Source organism: Helicoverpa armigera, chromosome 2 (assembly GCF_030705265.1).
Source record: "Helicoverpa armigera isolate CAAS_96S chromosome 2, ASM3070526v1, whole genome shotgun sequence".
NCBI lineage: Eukaryota > Metazoa > Arthropoda > Insecta > Lepidoptera > Noctuidae > Helicoverpa > Helicoverpa armigera.
Genome location: NC_087121.1, coordinates 11,829,644 through 11,854,248, shown reverse-complemented (window position 1 = coordinate 11,854,248; position 24,605 = coordinate 11,829,644). Strand labels below are relative to the sequence as shown.

Genomic DNA, 24,605 nt, shown 5'->3' with positions numbered 1-24,605 from the left:
ACTCAAGCAATCGTGAAAATATTGTAATCTTTTTTATTCTTTCCATTTACCAGTTTCAGAAAAGATAGAAACGACGTTAAACCGTCAAATGACAAATAACATTGCATAGACACAAGCATTTTTGTATTTTTGTAATATAACTTACAATTAATATCGTTTTCATACGCCGACAGTTGCTGTCCCGTTTCCTCGGCGATAGGGCTGAGTGCCCCGGGATAGCTGACGATGAGTTCTGGCGGCGGCGGTAGTTCGGCCGACCACTCTTGTTCGCAAGGAGGCTCTATTGCAGCTACCTGTGTTAGAAAATGTTTTATTTTATGCAAATAAAGAATAGTATAAAAATGTTATGTAAATATACCTACACTGAACTGAATGTCTAAAAAATCCGTGTATTTTATAAGACGAGAACCAATGTTTTAGGCATGTTTCACGAAAACTAGAAAGTTGTGGTTCCTTTGACTAGAAGATAATTTCATTTATATTGCATTTAGAAACAAGAATTTTTAGTTAACAAATAAATAGAGATAACACGATTTTTTTGTTAAAACTAACAAATATATAAACACAATTTGTAAATAAATACCTCTTATTCTTCCCACATTTTCCTTTTCATTCTAGGATAAACTTCATTTTTTTTAATGAATTCAATGTTATGACATTAAACTAATCATAAATCAACATAAACAATTACCATGTCAAACTATTGGCATTTATCAGTATCGGTTTAAATATATATAGTATACACATGTTCTTATAATTTTTATCAATGAACATGGATAAGTAATACAAACGGAACAACTTCTCGCAATAGATTGCACCCGATATGACGTTTGATAATAGATAACGGTATAATCCCAGATAAACAAGTAATTTTTTATAGCTACACTGTCTAGCCCCGATATATGTAAAAAAACATAATTCTGTCTACAAATGATCTCATTCATAACAAGGAAAATTAAATAACTTATCAATCAATCTACAAATCGGTTTTAGTCGGAAATGTCAATCTGCCTAATTGTGTTAAAATTCTTGCTAAAACAGATATGGCCGGATATGGGGATCTCCTAATTACGTCATTTTGTTAAATAAAGATAAAAATTAAACGAAGATAGCTCACCTGTGCTAAAGGCAACTTCAGTTCAAGCTCGTTTCTCAACGCCTTGACACATTCCTCGTCAAGCGTCAAGTTTTCTCGCAAGTCTTCGACGGATCCGCCATTACCCGCTAAATAAGACTCGGGTAAGGTGTCACTCTCTCTCAGCAACATCTCCTCATCGGAAACCAGACCTTCGACAGTCAACGGCCCAGAGTACTCAATGTTCATGTTATTCTCGTTTTCCGCCATTGCTAGCTTGGAAGTGATTTGCAACTCTATCTGGTTGAGTTCTATCTCATTCTGCAGTGACAGGTCGGGTTCCATCAGAGGCGCTGGTTCAGGAGTCAGATCTATATCCACGAGGTACTTCTGCTGTGATGTCGACGCTAGGAACACTCCCGGAGAGTTTGGGGGAGTTAAAGGGGAGACTCTTTTCTCAATGCCTGAGTTTCCACTCTCTGTCTCAGTCTGTGGGTCTGATTGTTTCTCGCTCAGACTTTGTACGTCATCGAATTGCAGATCATCGTGAATGATGTCCGGAACTTCGTTCAGAAAGTTTCCATCGCGTAATGGAGACGGAGTTTCGAGATTCATCTCGCTGAAGTTTGACGAGAAAGCCAGTAGCTCTTCTTTAGGTATATCAACTAGTTCGGATGATTTCACTCCTCTAAACAGTTCTAAGGTGCAGTTTTCAAACGGGCCTAGCACTACTGAGCTGTTCTCATCATAAGTGTCGGTATGGTGGCTTTTTGTAGGAGATTCAAAAGGGCTCATGCTATCGGGAACATATCTCTGATCTTGTCTCGCCATAGATGTTCCCAAACCATATTCAGGGACCTTAGTTTCCGATAGGATTTGGGTATCACATTCTTTAACAGAGTTTTCAACGGTGCTGTTAACTTCAACGGAACTGTCACTCGCTAGAGGCGTACTGGACACGACATCTGTGTTGTGGCTGTTGAAGACTCTTTCCATATGTAGGAAATTATCGACTTCTTTAATCCCGAAGCTAGGAGGATCGAAGTATTCAGTAGACTCGTTTCTGATGAGAGAGCATTGTGTGTTTGCAGTGTTTTCAGCAGTAGATCCTTCGAGACACTGTTCTATGACGTTTCTTACATTACTATCTAAGGCGTTATCGTTTAAAATTTCGTTATTCGTATCGTTAATGAGATCCATGTATATATTGCTGTGGTCTGGCCGATCTCCAGCAGCCAGGATATCGTTTTCAGATCTAGGTGTATTATCATCACTCTGTTTGGATTTTTCTTCAGAAATGGGCAGGATAGGAACTTGTGCATTCTCGCTAGATGGTATTTTTTCATTTTCTTCTTTGACAATGTCACCAGAGTTTTCGGCAATTTCTACTATTTTCTCAGGAATTTCATCGAATTCCTCTTCAAATTTTGCCGCTTCCACACTAACGTCAGCTATGACAGAGATTAATGACTGTTCATTATTTTCTTGTTCCACTCTAGTTACGGGTAAATTCTCATGCACAGTTTGTTCCACTTTGGACATGGAAGCTTCATCGAACCAATCTTCTATAACATCTTTAGTGAGATTTACTTCTCCCATCTCCATTTTGCTAATGGCAAACGAATCATCGATGTTTTTTGATTCATCATTTACTAAAGGAATGGGTTCAGTATCTTTAGAGACGGTATATGTTTCATTGGAAACTTCAACCTCATCTTTGTGTATAATAGGTTCTTTATCAGCTTCCGTTTTCAGTATTTCTTTCGGAGTATTGTTGTCATTATCTGCAGGCATATCTTTAAGAATATCTTCTTTAGATTCAATGACAGCAGAAGTAGCTGTTTCATGTTGGTCTAAAGGGACAATTCTTTCGATGACATTAGTATCAGGAATTATTACATCTTTGACTCCATTTTCGGTTACAGTAATACTTTCTGCCTTTTCTTCAACCTGTGGCTCAACATTTTCTAATTCCTTTTTTTCACCAAAAGAACTTTCCAGATCTTTTTCAACAACTTTTTCAAGGATTTCATTTTCGGTTTTGTCTTCATTTGTGTATGTAATTTCCGTTTTAGGTGCATTTACTTCGTGTAATGTTGCAATCTTTCTTTCCTCCATAATAAAATCTGAAACATCTTTAGCAATATTTGTATGAGATTTCGTTATAAGATCATTTGTAGTTTCAGTTATATTTTCAGCAATTACTTCAATAGCAGTATCATTTCTCACATGTTCTTTAGAAACATAACTTTCTTCAGTTATATTGGCAACTTGATTCTTGTCCTCCTCTATTCTACTGATAACAGATTCTGTTCCAGGCTTACCATGATCTATCAATACATTCTCAGTTTCATCATTTTCTGTGGTGCATTTTTCTTGATTTTCTTCCTTAAAATTACTTTGTACTATTTCAGGTGGCAATTCGGGCGTTGGAGATTTCACTTCATCTATTACAATTGTTGGTATTTCAGTCTCTTGTGTTACATTCAAGTTAGAACTTTCATTATTCTTACTTTGTACTGGCTCAGGTGTCTGTTGCGGAGATAAGGGTTCAGATGGCTCTAGTTCACTCAGGTCTCCTAAACTATCCTCTTTTGAGTCTTCAAGGGATTTAGAACTTTCTGTTACTTTTATGAGATCACTAACTAGGACTTCTTCAATATCACTTTTGACGTCTGTAACAGACATTGTGTTGTCTGTTTTAACTCCTTCCTTATCTTCAGGCAATTCATCTCGTGACTGTTCTACTTCACTAGTTGTTATTCCGTGCACCATTATCGGCAAGAATATATCATCTACCATTTGTTCCAGTTCGATCTTATCTAAAGAATCCTTATTCTCTACTTCTCGAGGCGTTTCATTCACCTCCCCTACTTCATCTATTGACTTAGTTTCATTCTTAATATCAGTACTTATTTCTTTTAAGTTACTATCACATGATGTTTGACAGTCTTTTCTAACGTTCAATTGTTCGATATCACTAGCACTAGGTATTGACGCTACACATAATTCCTTCAGCTTGGGTATTTCACTATCACTACTCACTATTTTGTTATCATTTGGCAATTTAGTATGTTGATGTAGTGCGTCGGTTGCACTATCAACAATAATTTCCTGTGTATGATCTCTTTCTACTTCGACGGTTATTTCGAAAGTTTTGACGACATGCATATCTTTGATTGGCGTATCGGGAGTGAGGTTTTCGAGAGTGTGCTGACTGGTTGTGTCGACCTCACTGTGCCTCTCGAACGAGTGGCTGAGAGTGCCAATAGTGTCGCGATCGAGATCGTCATCATCACCAGTCTCAGCATCCTCGGACTTAGAGCTAAAACCAGTATCTAGAATGTTCTGGAAATTCGTAATACCAGGGGACTTGACCATACTGGACTGCATTGGATAATCCTTCTTGCAATCTAAGCTCAAATTATCTCTAGAAGGACTGGCCTGGTGGCTGGATTCAGAACTTGAAGTTTTCTCAGAATTGAGTATATTATCAAGATTTTTGATGACGTCGCTGACATCTTTGTAGTAGCTGACATCATCAGTGCTGCCAGCTATGATATCCTTGAGCCAAGGATCCATGGAGGCGTCTGATCTATCTTGTTCCTTCTCCCTTGTTTCTTCAAGACTGATATTACCTTGATGGCATTCAAGGGCAGCCGTCTCGTTATGAGTAAGGTAGATGTTCCTGACATCTTCTAGGGACCCATGTAGGTTCGTTAAGCTTTCTGATTTAATTTGTACGGACATATCTTTGTCCGACATGATGCTGCTGGATCGTGAGACTGCCGTATCCATATCAACGCTTAGTGAATCTTGTATGTGTTGGTTGAGCTCTTGTTCGGAGCCGGTGAAGTGTGATGTCATAGACGTTGAAGGGGCATGTACTATGGCTATGTGTTCGTCTAGTTTGGGTATTGTGTTGGGCTTGAGTCGTTGCCAACGTTCCTCGAAGTCCGCGCTTCCGTATCCGTCGTCGCTGGCCGGTTCGGAGGCGGAGCGGTGAGTGCGGTGTAGGTGGTTGATGAGCGCGTGTACTTGTGACGAAGTGGGCCGGCTCTCAGGGTTGGGGTTCCAACATAGCTGCATTACTTGGTAGCTGGAACAATGAAAATAAGTGTAGGTTAGTCACGTGTTATTTTTGGAGTAAATAGTTTCGATGTCATAACTGTAAATATTTATTGAATTCGATTTAAAACTCTGTTATTCACATCCATTAATATTTAAGTATATAAAAGTAACTATTTAAATTCTACGTTCAAGAATATGGTATATTTTAACGCCGTCTCAAGGACCGTCAGCGATCGACGCACCGCATTTTCGAGCGCGACAATGTTCAAGTTGTCGCGGGCACAAACACCGTCTAAATTGTACGCATCTTTTACGAAACACCATCGTACTTTCAACCAATCTTCAACTTGAACACTAAACACACCAAGTTGAAGATCGCTCGCAACACAATGTACAGTTTACATATCAGTGTATACTCACAGATGATCTCTGTAGGGACAGGGCAGGTCGGGCGGCGGCGGCACGTGCCGCGCGGGGACGCCGCCCCACGCACACACCTCCCACACCAGTGTGCCCAGCGACCAGCACTCGCTGCTCGCCTGGAAATAATATATTAAGAGTTTAATAAATATACTTCTGGTGCCGATTGATAAATTCAACATACGTTGTAATGAAAGAGCTGAATCCGGTTAGACTGGAAGCCGACCCCAACATGATTGGGAAAAAGGCTCGGAGGATGATGATGATGTTGTAATGAAAGAGCATTTCATTTCTAGACTACCTAACTAACTACACAAAATATGTTCCCAGCGTATGCGCAGGGGCCGAGTCTTTAGAGATGCTTAATTAATTCTTATAAGATTCTCAATATCCCGCGCATTTCATCCGAATCTGACAGGCAACAAAACGTTAACCGTTCCGTCTGCGATTTAAAAGACTTGTTGAGTGCGTATTCTTTATTTAAAGTGACATTTCACGGACATGTTTGCAACCTCTTAAGCGACAGTCGTCCAATCGAGTATTTACAAGAACGTGCGACTGACGACCAAACACGTATTTAACTTTCAACTTCTAACATAACTATGTTTAGAGATTAACATATCTAACAAAACAGAATGGGAACAGAATCCATTAAAAATTATCCATTTTTATACAGAAGAATATTATATAATAAATTCTACATACCGTATAAACGGGCGGGTGTGTACGAGTTTCGGGCGCGGAGAGATCGTACGGTGGTTCAGCGGACACGTATCTGCCGAGCACCGCGCGAGCGTTGTCCGACGTGCCGCGAACTAGCACTGAGCCGCACCATACGTTGCTGCGGGGGAAATGATAAAAAATTAGTAAATACCTATTTAGTCAAGAAATAAATTCTAACATTATGGGGGGATGCTGGAGGTTGGTTCGGTGGAAATAGGTATGTTACTTTAAGTATTATATATGTCACCGTAAGATTACAAACATCGTTAGATTACAATCTATCTCGAGAGATTGTAAACTGTCGAATTATTGTGAACCGTAACATCTGATTGCAATTTAACGCATTATTTTTCGCTATATTATAATCTATCGATGAGAAATTGTCAAATTGTCAACTGTCCGAAAGCTCTCCCTGATTGGTCAGTCTTTTTGTAAGATCGACCAATAATCCGTTCTGTTCCCATGGAGTTCCCGTAGGGTTAGGAATGAAATAGAGGTGTCAGTTAAATAAAATAAATGCTCTTCAAAAATTCTTCAAGTATTTATTATTTAGTACGAGTATGTAATTAATATTCCTGACATATGGAGAGAACAAATTGTAACGAAATATTTATTCTTCAAACACAAATTGAAATTGGAAACATATTGATTTCTGACACTTACGCGAATATTAGACATTTAAATAAAACTACTTTTACGGATTTTATCGCGGTTATATTATATTATTTAATCCCGACGTTTAAAACCGACCGCGATAAAATCCGTAAAAGTAGTTTTATTTAAATGAAATTGGAAAATTATAAGAAACTTTTATAAAAAAAAAACAAAACAATTAGGTAGTTTTTCTTCAAACACAAATTCATTCCTAACTCTACGGGAACTCCATGGCAACAGAACGGCTGGTCGTGATTGGTCGATCTTACAAAAAGACTGACCAATCAGGGAGAGCTTTCAGACAGTTGACAATTTGACAATTTCTCATCGATAGATTATAATATAGCGAAAAATAATGCGTTAAATTGCAATCAGATGTTACGGTTCACAATAATTCGACAGTTTACAATCTCTCGAGATAGATTGTAATCTAACGATGTTTGTAATCTTACGGTGACATATACATTATGTATATGTGGGAGTACGTGTTAGTTTAATTTATATCTACAGGCCATAGTTTCCTATGAGCGATGGGTTTAAGTACATAATAAATAAACTGTTATGAGCAGGTATCATGAGTAGTAGAATAATCTAGTGATGCTTATACATATAGATATCATTTACACATAAATATAACTGTCTCTAATTCTTTTTGGTGTTTGTTGTGTGCACGTTCGTATGCAATTTAACACTTAGCAACAGCTTTTAGGCCTAATGATCACGCATTTAAGCCTAAAGCCATGATAATGCAGACTAGTATCTCAACTGTTCTATGAATACATACCCATACAAGTATCCCCGCGAGTGCAGGTGCGCGAGCGCAGCGCTGACGTCACACATGAGCCGCAGCGGGACGCCGCCCTCGTTCAGGATGGCCATCTTGGGACGGTTCACTATCAAGTACTGTTGGAGATCCTGTAATGACAACAGTTAAGTATGTATTAAAAAATACAACCATCTAGAATAGCTTTCCTTTCTTGGGAAGTCAGTTAAAAATAATAAAGGCAATGTCAAGAATGGCCATTAAAAACTTAATGATTCGACCTTGCTAAAATTAAAACTTTTAAATCCAATGAGACACCAGTTTATAAACTTATAACGTCCTCCCTGGTGTCTGGATTAAATAAGGTGTTTCTCCTACACTAAAACACCCCAAAAGACTAAAATCCGTAAATTAATCTGATTGAGGATCTTGACTGCTACTGTGCTTGAGCCGATGTCCTCTAAAAACTACTAACTCTACGAAGAAGAAGAACACTACAGAGGTTTCACACACCATAGAACAAAGCTCAAAGATCAATATCCAGGGATCCTCCTGCAGACATTTCGTGACGAACGCGAGCACATTCTCGTGTCTCACGTCGCGGTACATGCGAGCTTCGTTCAGGAACCGCGCCTTGTCTTCCAGGCTCGCGTTCTGATTGAGGATCTTCACTGCTACTGTGCTTGAGATGATATCCTCTAAAAACTACTAACTCTACGAAGGACACTACAGAGGTTTCAACTCACCATAGAACAAAGCTCAAAGATCAGTATCCAGGGGTCCTCCTGCAGACACTTAGTGACGAACGCGAGCACATTCTCATGTCTCACGTCGCGGTACATGCGAGCTTCGTTCAGGAACCGCGCCTTGTCTTCCAGGCTCGCGTTCTGATTGAGGATCTTGACTGCTACTGTGCTTGTTGAGCCGCTGTCTTCTAAAACTACTTACTCGACGAAGAAGAAGAACACTACAGAGGTTTCAACTCACCATAGAACAAAGCTCAAAGATCAATATCCAGGGATCCTCCTGCAGACATTTCGTGACGAACGCCAGCACATTCTCATGTCTCACGTCGCGGTACATGCGAGCTTCGTTCAGGAACCGCGCCTTGTCTTCTAGGCTCGCGTTCTGATTGAGGATCTTGACTGCTACTAAGCTTGTTGATCCGCTGTCTTCTAAAAACTACTAACTCTACGAAGAAGGAGAACACTACAGAGGTTTCAACTCACCATAGAACAAAGCTCAAAGATCAATATCCAGGGATCCTCCTGCAGACACTTAGTGACGAACGCGAGCACATTCTCATGTCTCACGTCGCGGTACATGCGAGCTTCGTTCAGGAACCTCGCCTTGTCTTCGAGGCTCGCGTTCTGATTGAGGATCTTGACTGCTACTGTGCTTGAGCCACTGTCCTCTAAAAACTACTTACTCTATGAAGAAGAAGAACACTACGGAGGTTTTCACTCACCATAGAACAAAGCTCAAATATCAATATCCAGGGATCCTCCTGCAGACATTTTGTGACGAACGCGAGCACATTCTCATGTCTCACGTCGCGGTATATGCGAGCTTCGTTCAGGAACCTCGCCTTGTCTTCGAGGCTCGCGTTCTGATTGAGGATCTTGACTGCTACTGTGCTTGTTGAGCCGCTGTCTTCTATCTCGCCTTCTACTACCTGTGGGGGTTTAAATGTTGCTGTGAGCTGAATGGTTCAGTATATGTAGATCCTAGGCTCTGTCATTCTGAGACCAGAATTTTGAAATTTTAAGGACTATTCAAACATCAATACATACGCGTTTTCTGCGACAGTCGAACTGTTCCTTCGAGATAAGACTTATAGAAAGTGTCGGAGTAGGAAGGTAGAAAGCGTTCAAATTCGGTATTTTTAAACTAGTGGAAGCTTTCGGAATGCAATCTATCTGAAATCGTTACTTATTGATAAAAAAAAAAATCAATTTTGCCTACGAAGATTAACTACAATAGGTACACTGTCTGAGTACAATAGATTTCTGTGATTTGTTATAAAATTCCATACCATAATTATGTATAATGTTTGTGATCAGCGCTTGATGAAATCATTTAGGTACGTGTAGGTAAATAAAATGCAATCGAAGAGCCATCAACCATGACATCGGAAAACGTGATTATAATGGCATAAATAAAATATTCCATTAATGGACTACCTGGTGTTCACAACATTATTAGTCTCCATAATGTGCATACAATAAATTGTAGGAAAAACCAATAAATATAATCGATGAAGCTTATCACATTTCTGCTGAGTCATTTCATAAACTTATGTTTTTTTATTGTTCTGTTGACACCTATGCTGTTTGCTATATATACATACATGTAGATACAAACGCTAGCAATCAAACTATTCTAATCTGTCTAATATTGACCTTACACTTTGGAGATAAAGTTAAAAATCTATTAAAGATATTAAACAGATTATAGCAGCTTGATCTGCTGGCGTCTGCAACATAAAATCTGATGAAAAGAAGTACTGACCCTTCCAAACCATCCTCTGCCGATTTCTCGCAGATACTGCAATCGATTGCGCGGGAAATCATCCTCGCCTGTAACCAAATACGGATAATTACATACATTTGAAATCAATTTGTAGTGTGTCTCTTTGTATACAAGTACATACAAAAACATACTGGTTTAAAGTAGGTACGCTTACACTACGATTTTGAACGAAATCTTTACATCAATGCATATAATAGGTACACCCTATATACAGAGAAAACCAATAACAATAGAAAAGCCTTCGGTGACATGGTTCTCAGGAAACCAGTTCCTTTATCAATACTTGCTAAATAGCACTCAGGATATCAAAATACAAACGCGCGTGCCTGTTCCCAAGCCACTTTGTACGTATGTTTCTACTATACTTAGCTAAGCAATGATCGGTCATGGGAACTCTGTAATGGTCGAACGATAACAATGGTGCATGCTATATGCTCCTAAAGGTCTTAGGTTCATACAACACTGCTATCTAAAACTGATCTAAATCACAAGGTCTTAAGATCGAAATTTGGTTGAAGTGTAATGGATATTTTAAGTAGGCTTAGCCACTGATTTACGGATTACGGGACTTGGTTCCAAATATTTAAGGCTTTTAAATTGCCAATTCATTTCCCTTGAAGGTAGGATGGATGTCAATTGTTGACGCTTCGTAGACAATTCAATGTCATTTGATTACCACTTATTTCTTTGAAACATAAAATCTAAGAGGATAAACCATGTTCTGTGTCTTAAGTCTTATACCTAATAGCCAACTTTTGTGGCATTCCATTTTATTACAATGATTTATGGCCCAAGTAACCTTAAGCTAGGAATCTACAGCTTTTAAAATAGTGGAATAAAGGCGGAAAACTAAACGTAGTCTTCTAGAATACAAAAGACTATTAATACAAAAAATGACAGACCACAGCAAATCATCATCGTGATTTATGGAGACTGCGTGATTCGTCTGATAACGGCAAGGCGTTACAAAGAATGGAGATCACACTCAATATTAAGAATACTAACCGAACCAATCAGCGCAGTGCTCCAAGGGATCCGCAACACGTATCCCTGTAGGCAGAGGCTCAAACTCCACCACAGACTCGCGGCTGACTCTGTTCCTCTCTTCATTCTCGCTCACGATGTAAGCCGCAGCATTGTTGTTGGCAATGTTCTGCATTTCCCGCAGAGATATCGGCCCATTGTTGTTGTCTTCGCTGATGTTGTTGTTGACTGGTTCCGCGAAGCCGGAGTCGGGAGGATGGGCACGGCGCCCATCGTGCAGGTGTGTCGCGCTAGCCGTGAACAACTGTAGAAATTTTGGCATATATTAATTTATGAAGATCGTAAAGTAAATTGGTGATTGTAAAATAAAATGTTGGATGAGAAGGTTTTCTAAGTCGGAAGTTAGCGAACTGTTAATGGGATTGATAATAACATGTCATGCAAAAACAGAACAGACTTGTATGGGTTCACATAAGACGTCACACGTCATGTGGGAATATGGTAACAAATACAAAATACGCAACACAATGTTATTTCGTTGGAAGCCTTTTGCTAATCAAAAGCTTTCCAAACCCCAAACACACGAGGGGTATCCTCTAATTAAAACCGCCACCAGATTCAATACTCACACACACAAAGCGAAAACTAAACGCAATAATGGGACATACACAACTACGTCATCTACTAAGTACCTGATTGTCCGCTCCTTCGTTCGGCTGGCGACAAGAGAAAACAATGCATCAGACATTTGATCTTGTTCATATAGAGGTATAATATTTTGTATTGTTCTTACAAGGACCTGTGAGGTAACGTGTATTACCGAGAAGGGACGACGTCGGACAGTCGTGGACTAGATTTATACACAAGCTTCAGCTTTAATCTACTTTATAGCTTAGAAATGCGTTGCATGCATTAGGCAGATTCCGAGCGTGACTGTACTGGCATACTTCTGTCACATGTAATTGGCTAATGCGATCTAGCTGCAGCCGTCGCCCCTCGGATTAGCTCATCCAAGAGAATTACTAGAACTCGTGTCTGATCGGCGATTCTATTGGTCAGGGTCAAAAGCTACAAGATTACTAAAGTATTATAGATTAGTACTAGTTTTTTTTAACAATATTCTATAAGTATCCAACTAAGAGATGTGCGTGTATGTGGTCGCAATAACAAATGTAGAAAAGTCGAGCAGTACCAGGTAATCCTCGCTTTTACATACAAACATAATTGGTCAATTACTGTCTGTGAATACGAGAGTTGCAGGAAAACTGCGCTCGCTAGCTTTCACAAAGGATACTTACAACTGGCGTATAATAATGTGTACTACTTCAGATAACTAGGTCATTAGTAGTATTGTGCATGTTGGGTTTGTAACTACATGTAATTACATATAGACATACATTGATGTCCTCATAAATATTGTTGGTTTTAATATAAAAATCTTGCTGTGCAGTCATTTAGAACTAAGCTACATCTAATCTTTTCAGCCCTGATAACATGATGTCATACTGTTATGGTTATGCAAATCAATTCTGTCTGACCACACCTCCTTCCAGAAACTAGGTTACGTTAGAATTTTCGCTCCAACACAACCGCTCGTAAAACGATCTTCACATAAGTAGTAAATTACAGAAGCAGAATATAAAAAATATGTATATGCTAAAAGCGAAAACCTCTAACAATAATTGTATGACCTTGATTGGCGCTCTATTCACGTACAGCCGTGCCCATTGACTGTGGGATCGGTTGACACAAAGAGGTATTCAGCCAATGCAGCCAATCCGAAGGCTTTTTGACAATAACTAGCTTATACGAGGCCAAATTTTGGATGTTTGGTGGAAACGTCCGATAGTATTCATGGAAGAGAAAGGAACTAAAGGTACAGAATACACAAGCCATTGAATATGAACCGACAAGGATATTACCGCAGGTGGTACTGAAGAGCGTGATTTAGTAACTTCCTGTGAATGTCGTGACAAACAGGTTAACAGCAGGTGTTCGGGGACAAAACGACCACTGAGTTTAAAGGACTGTGAAGAATATACCCCGAGAGTTGTTGTCAACGACCAAGTTGAAGGCGATCTCGCAAAACGAATTTTGAATGAAACAAAAAAAACACCCGTGCGTAGTAACACTACGATAGATAGAACTAGGACAAAGGTATCATCATAGCATAAAGATTTGTCATTACAAATCACTGAAGCCGGAAGACGTTCATTGTAGAGCACGGGCCTCCCTCACCATTTGATAGGATTGATTCAGAGCCGCTTGCATGCATCTGCCCTCTGCATTTTTATAGGTCGACGATTCGATCTATTTAGCAATTTGGGTCAACTTTTCTACACTGAATTGGTAGGCGTGGATTAATAGACTAAATTCATAAGAGGATTGGCTGTTAATGTAATGGCCAGTAATTTAGATTAAGCCCAAAAAGGTTGTTGAAGGCTAGAGAAGCACTTAATTCGCTAGAGATGTTTTTTTAAACATGTAACAACATAATTGAATAAAGAGTGTTTAGTATGTAGCGTGTATAGAGTACAATCGGCGACAAAATAGTTTGTCCATTGCACGGTATGACTGAATACTTGGAAGGCAAGGTTTCATTATAGCAATCGTGCTGCATCTTTCGAGGTGTCACACGCAAACGTCGTGTGAACTGGCACAAATGTTGTCTTACTTGTAATCTTATCGACTACCACTTTTTACGCCATAATAATATTTCTCGTTAACGGATTATGGGGTACGGATTACCTTAAAATGATTATGTTATTAGGTACAATCAGTTACAAAGTCGCTGCCCATTCAAACTATATTTTTATTTCACAAGAGTGTTGAAGAATCGTAATATATAGTTTTAAATCTTTAGCAAGTTCTGTATCTTACTTTAGAAGCCGATTTAAAATACTTTTTGAACACCTACAAGACGTCCCTTGCACTTGGGTTATCTCAAAACATCCCTACATCAAAAAACCCCTATTGTCGGAAAGCTTTCAGCTCTTATTAAATAATCTCAAGCCCATAGCGACACCTGCGGTTAATTGCAATCAATGACGTAACATTAAAAGTTACGCGGGCCTCAGTTAACAAGATAATTGTTCGTGCATGTGTGTCTGTGTGTGTGACGAACGTATTCAACATAGGATCGTATTACGATTCATGTTATGCAGTTCATCGCGGGTTACGGCAGATTTGCAACGAGCGTGTATTTTTAATTCACACTGTATGTATGTACACCGACTTATTTCCGGACATTGTTGTCATATTATTGTGAATGGTTTATTTATAGCCTTGCCATAAGTTTAAGCTAATGCTGCTGGTTAGTAGCTTTCGAGCGTAAGTATGAATGAAATTGCGGCTTTATAATGAAGAGAAGTATTCGTGCTTGAATCTGACTCAATTGTATTTAAATCTTCAATTGGAACCAAAAAAAGCACGTAACATTCAAGGAAACACAATTGCGCAATAACAGAACATAATATGCACGTAAAAAGCGTTGCCTGTTTCCGCGGCAACAATAGGCGACAATTCGTAAGAACACGAGTCCCACACAATGAAGTTATAAACTTTATAGAGTCCACAACTCCACACATTGTTTGATCCGAGCCTTGTTAGGGAAAGTGAATGATAACGGTGTTCAAATGTAGGACGTCTACTGACTGTGACAACTTGGCTTTGGTTGGCCGGATCAATCCGTTGCTTCCTCGTTTTGTCGAAAAAAAGAACTTCTGGTCATTGATTTTGTTTTGTCGCCTTCGTAAAATTGGCGTTTATCCGGCGGTCTAGGGTCATCTTTGATTTGATTAAGTACCTGAAACTCTTCATGAGATTTACAAAAATCTGTCGCATATTGAGCAATACCACTAGAGTTATCTCTCATATGAATTCCGCAATCAGTGTTACTAATCATATCGCGTTTCATTTGCCTCTCACGACAGCCGAGTATTTGTGGAAATAACTGTTGATCTATTTAATATCTTGCTATTAGCAGATGTACTGCGTGCAAGTAGGATGAACGCACCAACCGCGCCTTTTTCATAGCAATTTTAATGAAAAAGCTTTTAATAGAATGATAAGTTTTTAATCCAATAAACCTGAAATTAGTCCTGCGTAACGCAAAGTGGAAAACTTAATTAATATCCCACCCTCTCTAATTACTCAGGCCGACCACCTAAGCAAATTGTGGAAGTTTCAGTAAATAGTACAATGGATAAGCTTTATGCCATCATAACGTTGGTGGTTATATTTTTAGACGCCAATTTAATCACCGAAATTCAGAAAAATCTAGTCATTTTATAATCTGCACTAAATCTAATCGAGAATGGATTAAAGACTACAAACACCGTATCATCTTTCACTTATCTATAGAAGGTCAGTTTCAGAATTATAACGGACAATAATCAATTTATATAAATAACAAAACAAAAACTCGACAAAGTAGTCATTAACCTAATCTCACAATTTATAACTTTTACTCAATTTACATGAGACAATGCAAGGCCTTTAGAAATGTTTAAATAAGGGCTCGGTTTCTTTTAGTGCCAATATATGTCAATGTCATTTCGAAATCGCTTCCAATGTGCAGTATTTAGTCATTTACAATACCATTTATATGTCCATTCGCGAGTTCATAATACTGCATCAGTCTGATAATTGTGTGAATTGATGACGCGAACAGTTACAACAGAACCACGAGATACCTTGCAAACATAACATAGGTATTATAGCTTGTGGGTGTATTGTGCAAAATATTTCTTCACGAGAGCAATTTTACGAAACTAGATTAAACGTAATACCTATTGGAACGTAACCGATGTCGCGTGTCCGAATGTTATAAAATCGCGATGTACGATTTAATGGTGGATTACAATAACGTACAATCTGTGAAGTAGATGAATTATGTTCCGGAACCGAGACATTAACGAGTTTTTTGTCGATTTTGGCGTTCCATAAACCTCTATAATGCTGAATGGTGCCCAAATCGATTTAACAAAATATGCGAATCGATTTTAGTGTAAAGTTAGCAAATCACTAATTGCCGAAAGTTTGGACACATTCGTGGTAGGAAAGAAGATCATAATCCTGACCAAAGAAGAAAGAAGCCCTACGAGCTACAAGCAGAAACAGTTTGTAATAACTAGGAGCAGGAACTTCAATATTTCAACAAGGAAATCTTATACAACAAACTTTAATCCTTCTAAAGAAAACTGACTTATAGTGAAATATTATAAAGCTACACCAACAAGGCAGGCGAGATATAGGCAAGATGAGGAAACTGACATATTATTATAAGAATAGTACATAAACAAGGCTCTTCTCGGTAAAATTACGTAGCAGTACGGACTAATCTTAATGGAATTCTGTATCGGATGGTGGCTGATAAAAATAATTGCTTTATTGATTGCTCCCTGGTTTAGCGTGGTGTCGCCTGGGGCCAAGGACATGAAGCCTTATTAACTTCCAAATGTAGCAAGTCATTTTCGGGTATAATTTTTGGAACGAATGCAGGTTGAACTGATTGACCTTTCGCTGGGTTGCGAATTTTAACGTGAACTGCGTAGAAAACCTTGGCATTGGAAAATCGCATCAAACTTGGTTTTACGAGCCTGTGTAATAAAACTCAACCATCTATACTATTTACTTTAAGCGTTTTTGTGGCCGACAGTACCCCGTTAAGTATTAATTATCAGGCAGTGTGCGTGTAAGTATCCTTGTTGTTACAATAATTGCTCACTTCCTGAGGCATGCAAGACGCCGCACTACAGAAAAGAAAGTTAATGGCTTGAAGAGAAACGATTTTTTCTTTAAGTCTATTGCCTATTAAGTATTATAGCTGGATGAAGTTGTTACGCTCAGACAGATAAAATTTTTAAACACTTTTTCGACCTGTTTATTTTGAAGTCATGTTTCAAATAAATCATACTAATAATCTTGTGGAGTCATTAATTTTTCCGTCTCAAACACTTTTTTTATTACAATAACAAGAAATGGGCCGGATTAGCCAGCCAGCAGACTTCGCAAAAAATGGCAGGAAAGTGTAATTTAACAAGACCACATGCATTTCTCATTTGATGTACACATTGTGAATTCCAAACAAAAATAGATTTAAAATGAATGACACCGCGTTGGTGCCAAAATAATTGGAATAGCGGTGTGGGCATTGACATTCTTCGAAATAAAATTTCAGAAAAAAGTATTTTAATAAAAATAAAGATTATAATGTAGTGATCAAATGACTGATATTTTTTATGAGCGGTTTAATAAATCTGTTCAGTCATAAAACTGAGTGAAGTGACAGAAATACAGTGTGAACATTATCTTTCAACAGACGAGTACGTTCAGTATGGTAAAGTTTTTTGGCGACCATACTTATGACACATCAACGCTAAAAGCTTCATGTTAGCCAAAAGTCTGAAAAGAATAGAAAGTGAAACATAATACGCATGACAATAAGATTTTCTTGTGACTTCAGTATAATAGAGCTCTCTTCTCAAGGAGAAATTTATATCTAAACAATTTCTAACGAACATCATAACCGCATAAGTGGACAGGGATCAGTTAGTTAAAACAGAAGAAGATTCATTAACCAAGAGTTATCAATAAACGAGCCGTTTCAAGGCGAACACGTGCTCTGTACATTGTAATTAGCGTGCGCGTGAGTCACCGCGGTGATGCGCCAGCGCATATAAAACACATCGCGTTTATCTTGCGCGTGTCGTCGGCACCAAGCAGACGGATAAAGTTGTTTGGACCATTGTGTGTGATAGACACAACTTTAACAATGACTGAGTATAAATAAATAAGAATGTCTTGACGTAAATCAATTGACATTTATAATTCACACTCGAGTAGACTTTAATAGGTGGTTTTAATAGCTATGTCAATAAGTATCAGTGTTGAGACGAAGATTTTTATGCGTAGGTCTCCCGATGATCTATTTCCGTCAGCTGAATCACTTGCACTGATAAACCAGTAACGTCATTACATCAGAATGCAAGTGCATTTCATTTTATTTTTAGTATGTAAAGTGACCCTTGTTGTAACTCTGGCGCGTAACTCTCGTCTGGATGGTCTTTAAGACGAACAGAGAATCTTATGTGCTTTCTACAGAAAAATAAGAATGAAGAATAAATAGTTACGATAAATAAAACTATCCTGATGTTAAACGCTTCCACTAATGAAGAGTTAACACCACTTATAAAAAGACAAGTCAGTTCCATTAGCATAAAGCCCCAAAAAATCAAGCCATTCCGGAAACAATGATAACCAAGGAGCGGAGCGGTCGTATTACATTGACACAATTAATTGGCCATTACGTTGCATTATAGCGATGGGCTTTGAAAGGTTCGGCTTTTATGTCGTTACTGCCGCGCATCCGGCTCGCGACCGCAACACGGTAGCTCCTAGCGGCCTGTGGTCGCCTAACAGGAAATTTATGGGAACTTTGATACGCAGAAATTGCTGTCCTAGACATTCTGGGAATGTGAGAGATATGGCTGATATTAGCTTTGTTCTTAACCATCAGATTAGGTATAGGAAGGCCAGTTAACCAACTACTATAATATCTTCAGTACGGTGGGAAAGGAAACACGGAACGCGAAATGTAATCCGCGTTCTGAATTTTGAACTAGGACAAACAAAAGGCCAAAAGCCGTAGCCGCATGCACTAATCTTATTACGGAACAGATCTATGTTGGGATGATGACGTGTACTGCAAATGTAGGCAAGGGTAAACGAATTTAACTTGTAAATCGTATGCAGCAGATTTATTTTCATCGGAGCAAGATTATAATTCAAAAGGGTTACACAATGGTGCACGCTGCCGTTCGGCGTATATACGGCCCCAGGCTTGCTAAAGAGCTGTTGACATCTTTGCTAAAAGCATACGGCAATTGTACGAGCCTACCGTATGTATGTAGGCTTTGCAGGGGTGTGTGTGCTTCTCCATACTTGAACTGTATAAAATAGCTTCGAGCTTTATACATAAAAACAATCCTTGAAACTTCGCAAATGCTATTCGGCATAAAGTCAAGTTAGGAAAAATGTAGGTGTTAGTAGTCCCATTTAAATACTTGATTTAACAAATGAGTTCTCAAACACATTTACACACAAATGCAAAATATTACATCACTCGTTCTGGGTTTTATGTTTACGTATTTATTTTAGAAAGAAATCATTTACATTTCATACAAAAAGTTCTGTTTACGGAACATAGAATCGTGAAAAGCAAATTTTGTGAGACCTGCCTCAACTCGGGCCGTTTGGTGCGAACTCGTGTGAGCCTTAATTCGACTTTGATTAACCTGTCAAGGTGTTAGCTTTGAGCATATAACAGCTGAGTCAGTAGTGTGTGAACTCGGTTTCATAATAGACGTCCTTTTAATGAAGGATCTTTACTATTCGCAGTAAAAACTGTGACGTAAAACTTAAACAAACATGTTTATTCGGCAATGTCAGATGTTCTGAGAATAACAATATGGTCATGATTCTCAGGATACAGAAAATTCATCTATTTGTTTGTATTCTTTGTAAACGAGGCTTAAAATTATCTTGTAAATATAAGAACCAGATTCAGAATAACACAAATAATTTGTTTTACCATACGCAACCACCTCGTAATATGTATCTTTTCTCGTACATTTTCTGATACATTTCTGACCATTTTGGTTTCATCAGCTTACAACTACAAACCCTAAATCTACGCATCAGCTAAGAGATATTTTAATGGCAAGACAAGTCTCGTTTAGCTTTGCCATAAATACAGTTCGGACAGATCTGGTGAGGAGTTACAATACTGATGCTGGCACGTGACGAACGTTACTCAGGTACCCGCATTACTTCACAAATGATCTAAATCGCATTCTACTCCCATGACAGTACATTGCCGGTTTTATAGCCGCTTCATATTTTAATAAGTGAATCAGAGTAGCGATGGGAGAGGTGTGAAGCGATGACAGCGTGGGAGGGGCACGACTGTGGGGTGTGCCCGCCTCGGGCTCTTTGCCAAGTAGAAGCGCCACTGCATCGTCAGATGACTGGCATTATATTGCACCCACTACATCCACTTCCAATCTTAATCTTTAACACATACGGTTCATTTTAAATGTTGATGGATGAAACATATCAAATTGTTGTTCCGCCGTGTCACTCGTGTGAATGTCTCGCGCGTAGTCTAGGGTTTTTGTGTGAAGTATCTCAAAGTCCGCTGTGCAAAGAATTCGCGACGAATTGTTTAAGCGTACTGTGAGAAATGTGCTGTGTATTTTTGGCGCCCCCTTTTGTTTTTTCCTTGAGCTTGATGGCATAAACAGATTTATTTAATAACCACAAGGGACACTTTAGTGCGATGGGATTCTCCAGCTTTGCACATTCTTCTCTCCGTCAAAACATGCTAAGCTAAAAAAAGATTTAACAATTTGATATTTTTTAATTTAGTCGTAAACGAGGATGACACAAATTACAGCAAGTGAACCTAGTCTTTATCAGTTCTCCTTACAACCATTACCTACATTGCACAGGTGTATAAAATAATATTAAAAATATCATATGTTAGCTGTGTCTTGGAAAAAAACTGATGCAAAAGCATTGCATGTCAACATGTTTACGTTAGTGCGTTGTCAGGACAGGTGGGCGTGCTGACTCACAGATAACGATAATCACGATGTTTTAGACAATTATAAGTGTGAATAACTCTGTTTACTACTGTCAGTGCGTAATCTGGGCCGCTGCAATCGAGGCTTCCTACAAGGTCAACGATGACTGTACTTAGTGCCCCCAATAACACTCGTATCGTAATGCGTAGCTCCATATACGAACAAATAGATTCGCTCTAAATTCATTGATTGCCCATGAAGATAAAACATTCTCTGACAAGAGTAAAATTCATCACAATCATTGTTTCATTGCTTCGTAGTAAATATGTCATTGTGTAAACGAAGTATCCTTGTTACAGGCTTTCTTATCAGGAAATGGAACCGCAGGGAATTCGGGCAACCAGCGACTATAATTCACATGGAGCTGGGCAGAGTTTTGGCACGATTTAGCCTTTATCTCTATCTCAGTTAAGTTAGGAGACTTCGAATATAGGATTTAAATCTCCGGAAACGCGGTGGTTACTTTCGATATTTCCCAATTCCTTTATTTGCAGAATTCGATTTCGGAACAAGAGCCTTCAAAGTTCAGTGCTCCATTTTACAAATAAACAAATAGCTTTACAGAAAACGCATTGGAATATATGCAGTGAGTCGTAAACCTAATGAATTAAAGTGTACTAAAACATTAATCTAGTTAGTACAATCAATGGCAGGAGTCGCAGGTCACAGAAAAACAGTAAATTTTCGTTAGCGATTCCAATTCCATTTCACTAATTGGCTTATAATGGTGTGGTGAGGCTTGTAGTTTTTATTTAAAGTATAATATTCTTCCACGAAATAAATAACTACCTTGGGATAGACCGATGTCCCAATTAAATAGATTGGATTGTTCGAAACAAAAAGGATGCAAAGTTAAGAAGTTTTGTTTGCAATTTCGTAGGTATATACCTACTTTGCTTTTGGGACCATATCGGTTTTATTTCTGTATTTTTTTTTTCATAAAACGGTTTACGACCTTTTACTAGACATGACATTCACGCCAAATTAAACCGATTAGACATCAATTTGTAAAAATAACAGACGCTCGTTTTAGAAAAGTACTAAATGCCAGAGGTAGGCCCCGATCAGGCAGGTCTAAGTAAAGTCTAAAGTTCATCGAATCTATCGAGGCCTGTCCTGGCGCCATACACAAGCCCCACTTTGTAACACTTACTATAATCACTTAATTACAATAAGTGCTGTGATAAACTTCTATGGGCACTTTCAGCTTGGATGGTGATCCAGATTGATAAATTGGTTCGAGGACTAAGCAACGATTGTGGTTTAATTACTGGCCTATATAATAAATCAATTAGGATCGCCATCTTATGATATCGACAATAAGGGCTTTTAAAGATAAAGAAAGACTAGTGGATGCGTCATTTCGATATGCAACTAAATTAATTTATGTCTACATTAGGGTGAAGACTAATCGATGTGAATGTGTGCTGTTGACATAATTTTTTTGGAACCCTGTCTCTTTCTCTGTCTCTCCCTGTCATATTTTTTCATCTATAGACAAGATAAATATGACCCCTAAAAAAGACCGGTGTTACAGAGAAAACTGCGTTTTAAAGCTGCCCCTGGGATTTACTCTCAATTGGTAATACTAGAGCTCAACTGTCCCCGGAGGCACGTAAAGCCCCAAAACACGTACTAACCTTTGACTCGGTAATTTGTTTGGGGTTAGAACTATTTTATAAGGTTGTACAGTTTATATGTATATTCCAGAAATATGGTGATATCATATTTATTGATTATTTTAAAACAAGTGGTATTAATACATACAGAAAAGTCAATGTAGACAAGGTCATAATGTGCAAAATAAATAGTCTGCTTTCAATAAAAAGAAATATTCGCTGTATAAGTCGTGAAAGAAATAACGAAAGCAAAAGTACCTAATCAATTTTGCCTATTTGAACAAGGAATGTATAAAGGAAGTCCAAAAATGTTTTGTACACACACAATGACAGGCCTATTTTTATGCGGGTACATGTAATACTTCACCAGAGATGCGGGTAAAACTGCAGACAAGAGCAGTATAAATCTTTCAACATTTGTTTAGACTAAACTCAACCACATAATTTTTTTTTGGCCTTCCAGCTAGGTTAAAATTGCAAAGCATTTGTCAAGAACTTTTTTATTATAGGCTTAGATACGCCTTGACAATATCTCCCCAGTCATCGGAAACTAACCAGTCATGCCTACTACGATTGTTAAGTTGTATTGCTAATCGATTTCCATTAATGGTCTCGTGATGATAGATCTGCTAATTCATTGTATGCTATACAATTATGATATTACTCAGTGTGCATGTCTTAAGTGTTCGTATTAAGATCTATACGGAACTGTGCTTTACCTTATCTGGTACGAATCAAGCTATCAAGCTATCAAACTCATATAGACCGGAACATGTTACAAATAGCTACGCTCACTCATTACGGTCAAGTCTCATCCAGCAACAATCCAAGATATGAGATGCAGATCAATATCGAGGGTAATAAATACCAGAAATAAACAGTGTGACTAATAACCGTATGCTTGTTGGTGTAGACTTGTGTGCAGACGCATCATCGCGTGGAATAGAACGATATTGGTGCCAAACAACGGCCGAGTGTCGGGTAGACCCGGTGCGTCTACTGTTACTGTTTGGCTGCCATCTCGATAGGCGTAGGCTTTCCCCGGTCACAAAAAGGCTTAACGATGATTAACTATTTATCTTTGGACCAGGATACTCAGTATTTTTTGGTAACACCTACACGGGGCAATAAATACAAGACTAGAACAAACCAAAATGCTAGCAGAAAAGACCCCCTCACAATGACTCTGTAATAATGTCAACTTTACGTAATTTTGCTTCAATAGGTTCTTAGAAATTGTTTCAGCTTTGAACCAGTAGGGACACGCATACATGTGGGTTGCATACAAAGCGCCAGCTCTGCGAGTTTGTTAAGAAACAGTAGTTCAATTAGTATTGTGGCTGTGATTGTGTGTGCAAATAAAGGACTGATTGATATCGCTTTCAATTAGTGTGTTTTGTGTAACAGAAAGGGTTAATTGAGGTGGAAAATGCCTTTAGTTTAAGTACAGAACTAAATAAACTAAATATTTCAAAAGTCTAGATTTTCAAAAGCAGCTCGTTGAATCTCCAACTGCATAACTAAAGTATTCCTTTCATGAAAGGCTTACATTATTTAATACTCTTGTAACATTTAAAGCCTGTGTGTGCGGTTTGTTGACATATGCATAACTAGTAACATACATTTCCACTTCACTATTTACCCACATTCGTTTTGCGGTTTCCTTTTCAAACAGATTACGTCATTCTCTATTGAGAGAATTATAAATAAAAATAAAAAATGTACTAAAATGTCCGCAGCTTACCTCATCCTCATGCAGACGATAATAAAATGCGACAGCTATGAACTTATAGCAATGTGCGAATAATTTTGCCTAAACGGCGTACAGTAACACAAGTAAATTACGTCATAAAAGGGACAGTTAGAAGGCCGAGAATAGCGTAACAATGACGTCACAGACGACCCACGCGAAAAATAAACAGTTATCGTCTCCCATTACTCTGAAGGGGCTCTCAACAAAATCTTTGTTCGTCACACTATACCCCGCTTTTCTCGAAATGTTTGCGGATATTTTATCAAATCTCTCGCGACAGAACACCCCTATTCAGGCCACAACGGCATAATGAGGGACAGGCCAGAAGTTTAATTTGGAGAGAATACGGTACAAGAGTAATTCG

At 38.5% G+C, this 24,605-nt stretch overlaps 1 protein-coding gene across 4 annotated transcripts in view; it reads right to left on the bottom strand.

Annotated features, from left to right (window-relative positions):
• The window catches only part of LOC135118342 (uncharacterized), a 42,090-nt gene that overhangs the window by 13,347 nt on the left and 4,138 nt on the right, over positions 1-24,605 (bottom strand). For 2 of the 4 annotated variants that reach the window (XM_064040097.1, XM_064040104.1), the window contains exons 3-11: positions 11,915-11,938; positions 11,244-11,526; positions 10,218-10,285; positions 9,175-9,381; positions 7,728-7,858; positions 6,272-6,407; positions 5,567-5,685; positions 1,118-5,174; positions 146-293 (exon numbers count right to left, since the gene is read on the bottom strand). In XM_064040097.1, the coding sequence (XP_063896167.1) occupies positions 146-293; positions 1,118-5,174; positions 5,567-5,685; positions 6,272-6,407; positions 7,728-7,858; positions 9,175-9,381; positions 10,218-10,285; positions 11,244-11,526; positions 11,915-11,938 (5,173 nt within the window). Of the gene's footprint in view, positions 1-145; positions 294-1,117; positions 5,175-5,566; positions 5,686-6,271; positions 6,408-7,727; positions 7,859-8,452; positions 8,662-9,174; positions 9,382-10,217; positions 10,286-11,243; positions 11,527-11,914; positions 11,939-24,605 lie in introns of those variants that run through there. The other 2 variants (XM_064040099.1, XM_064040110.1) reach the window with 2 other exon arrangements.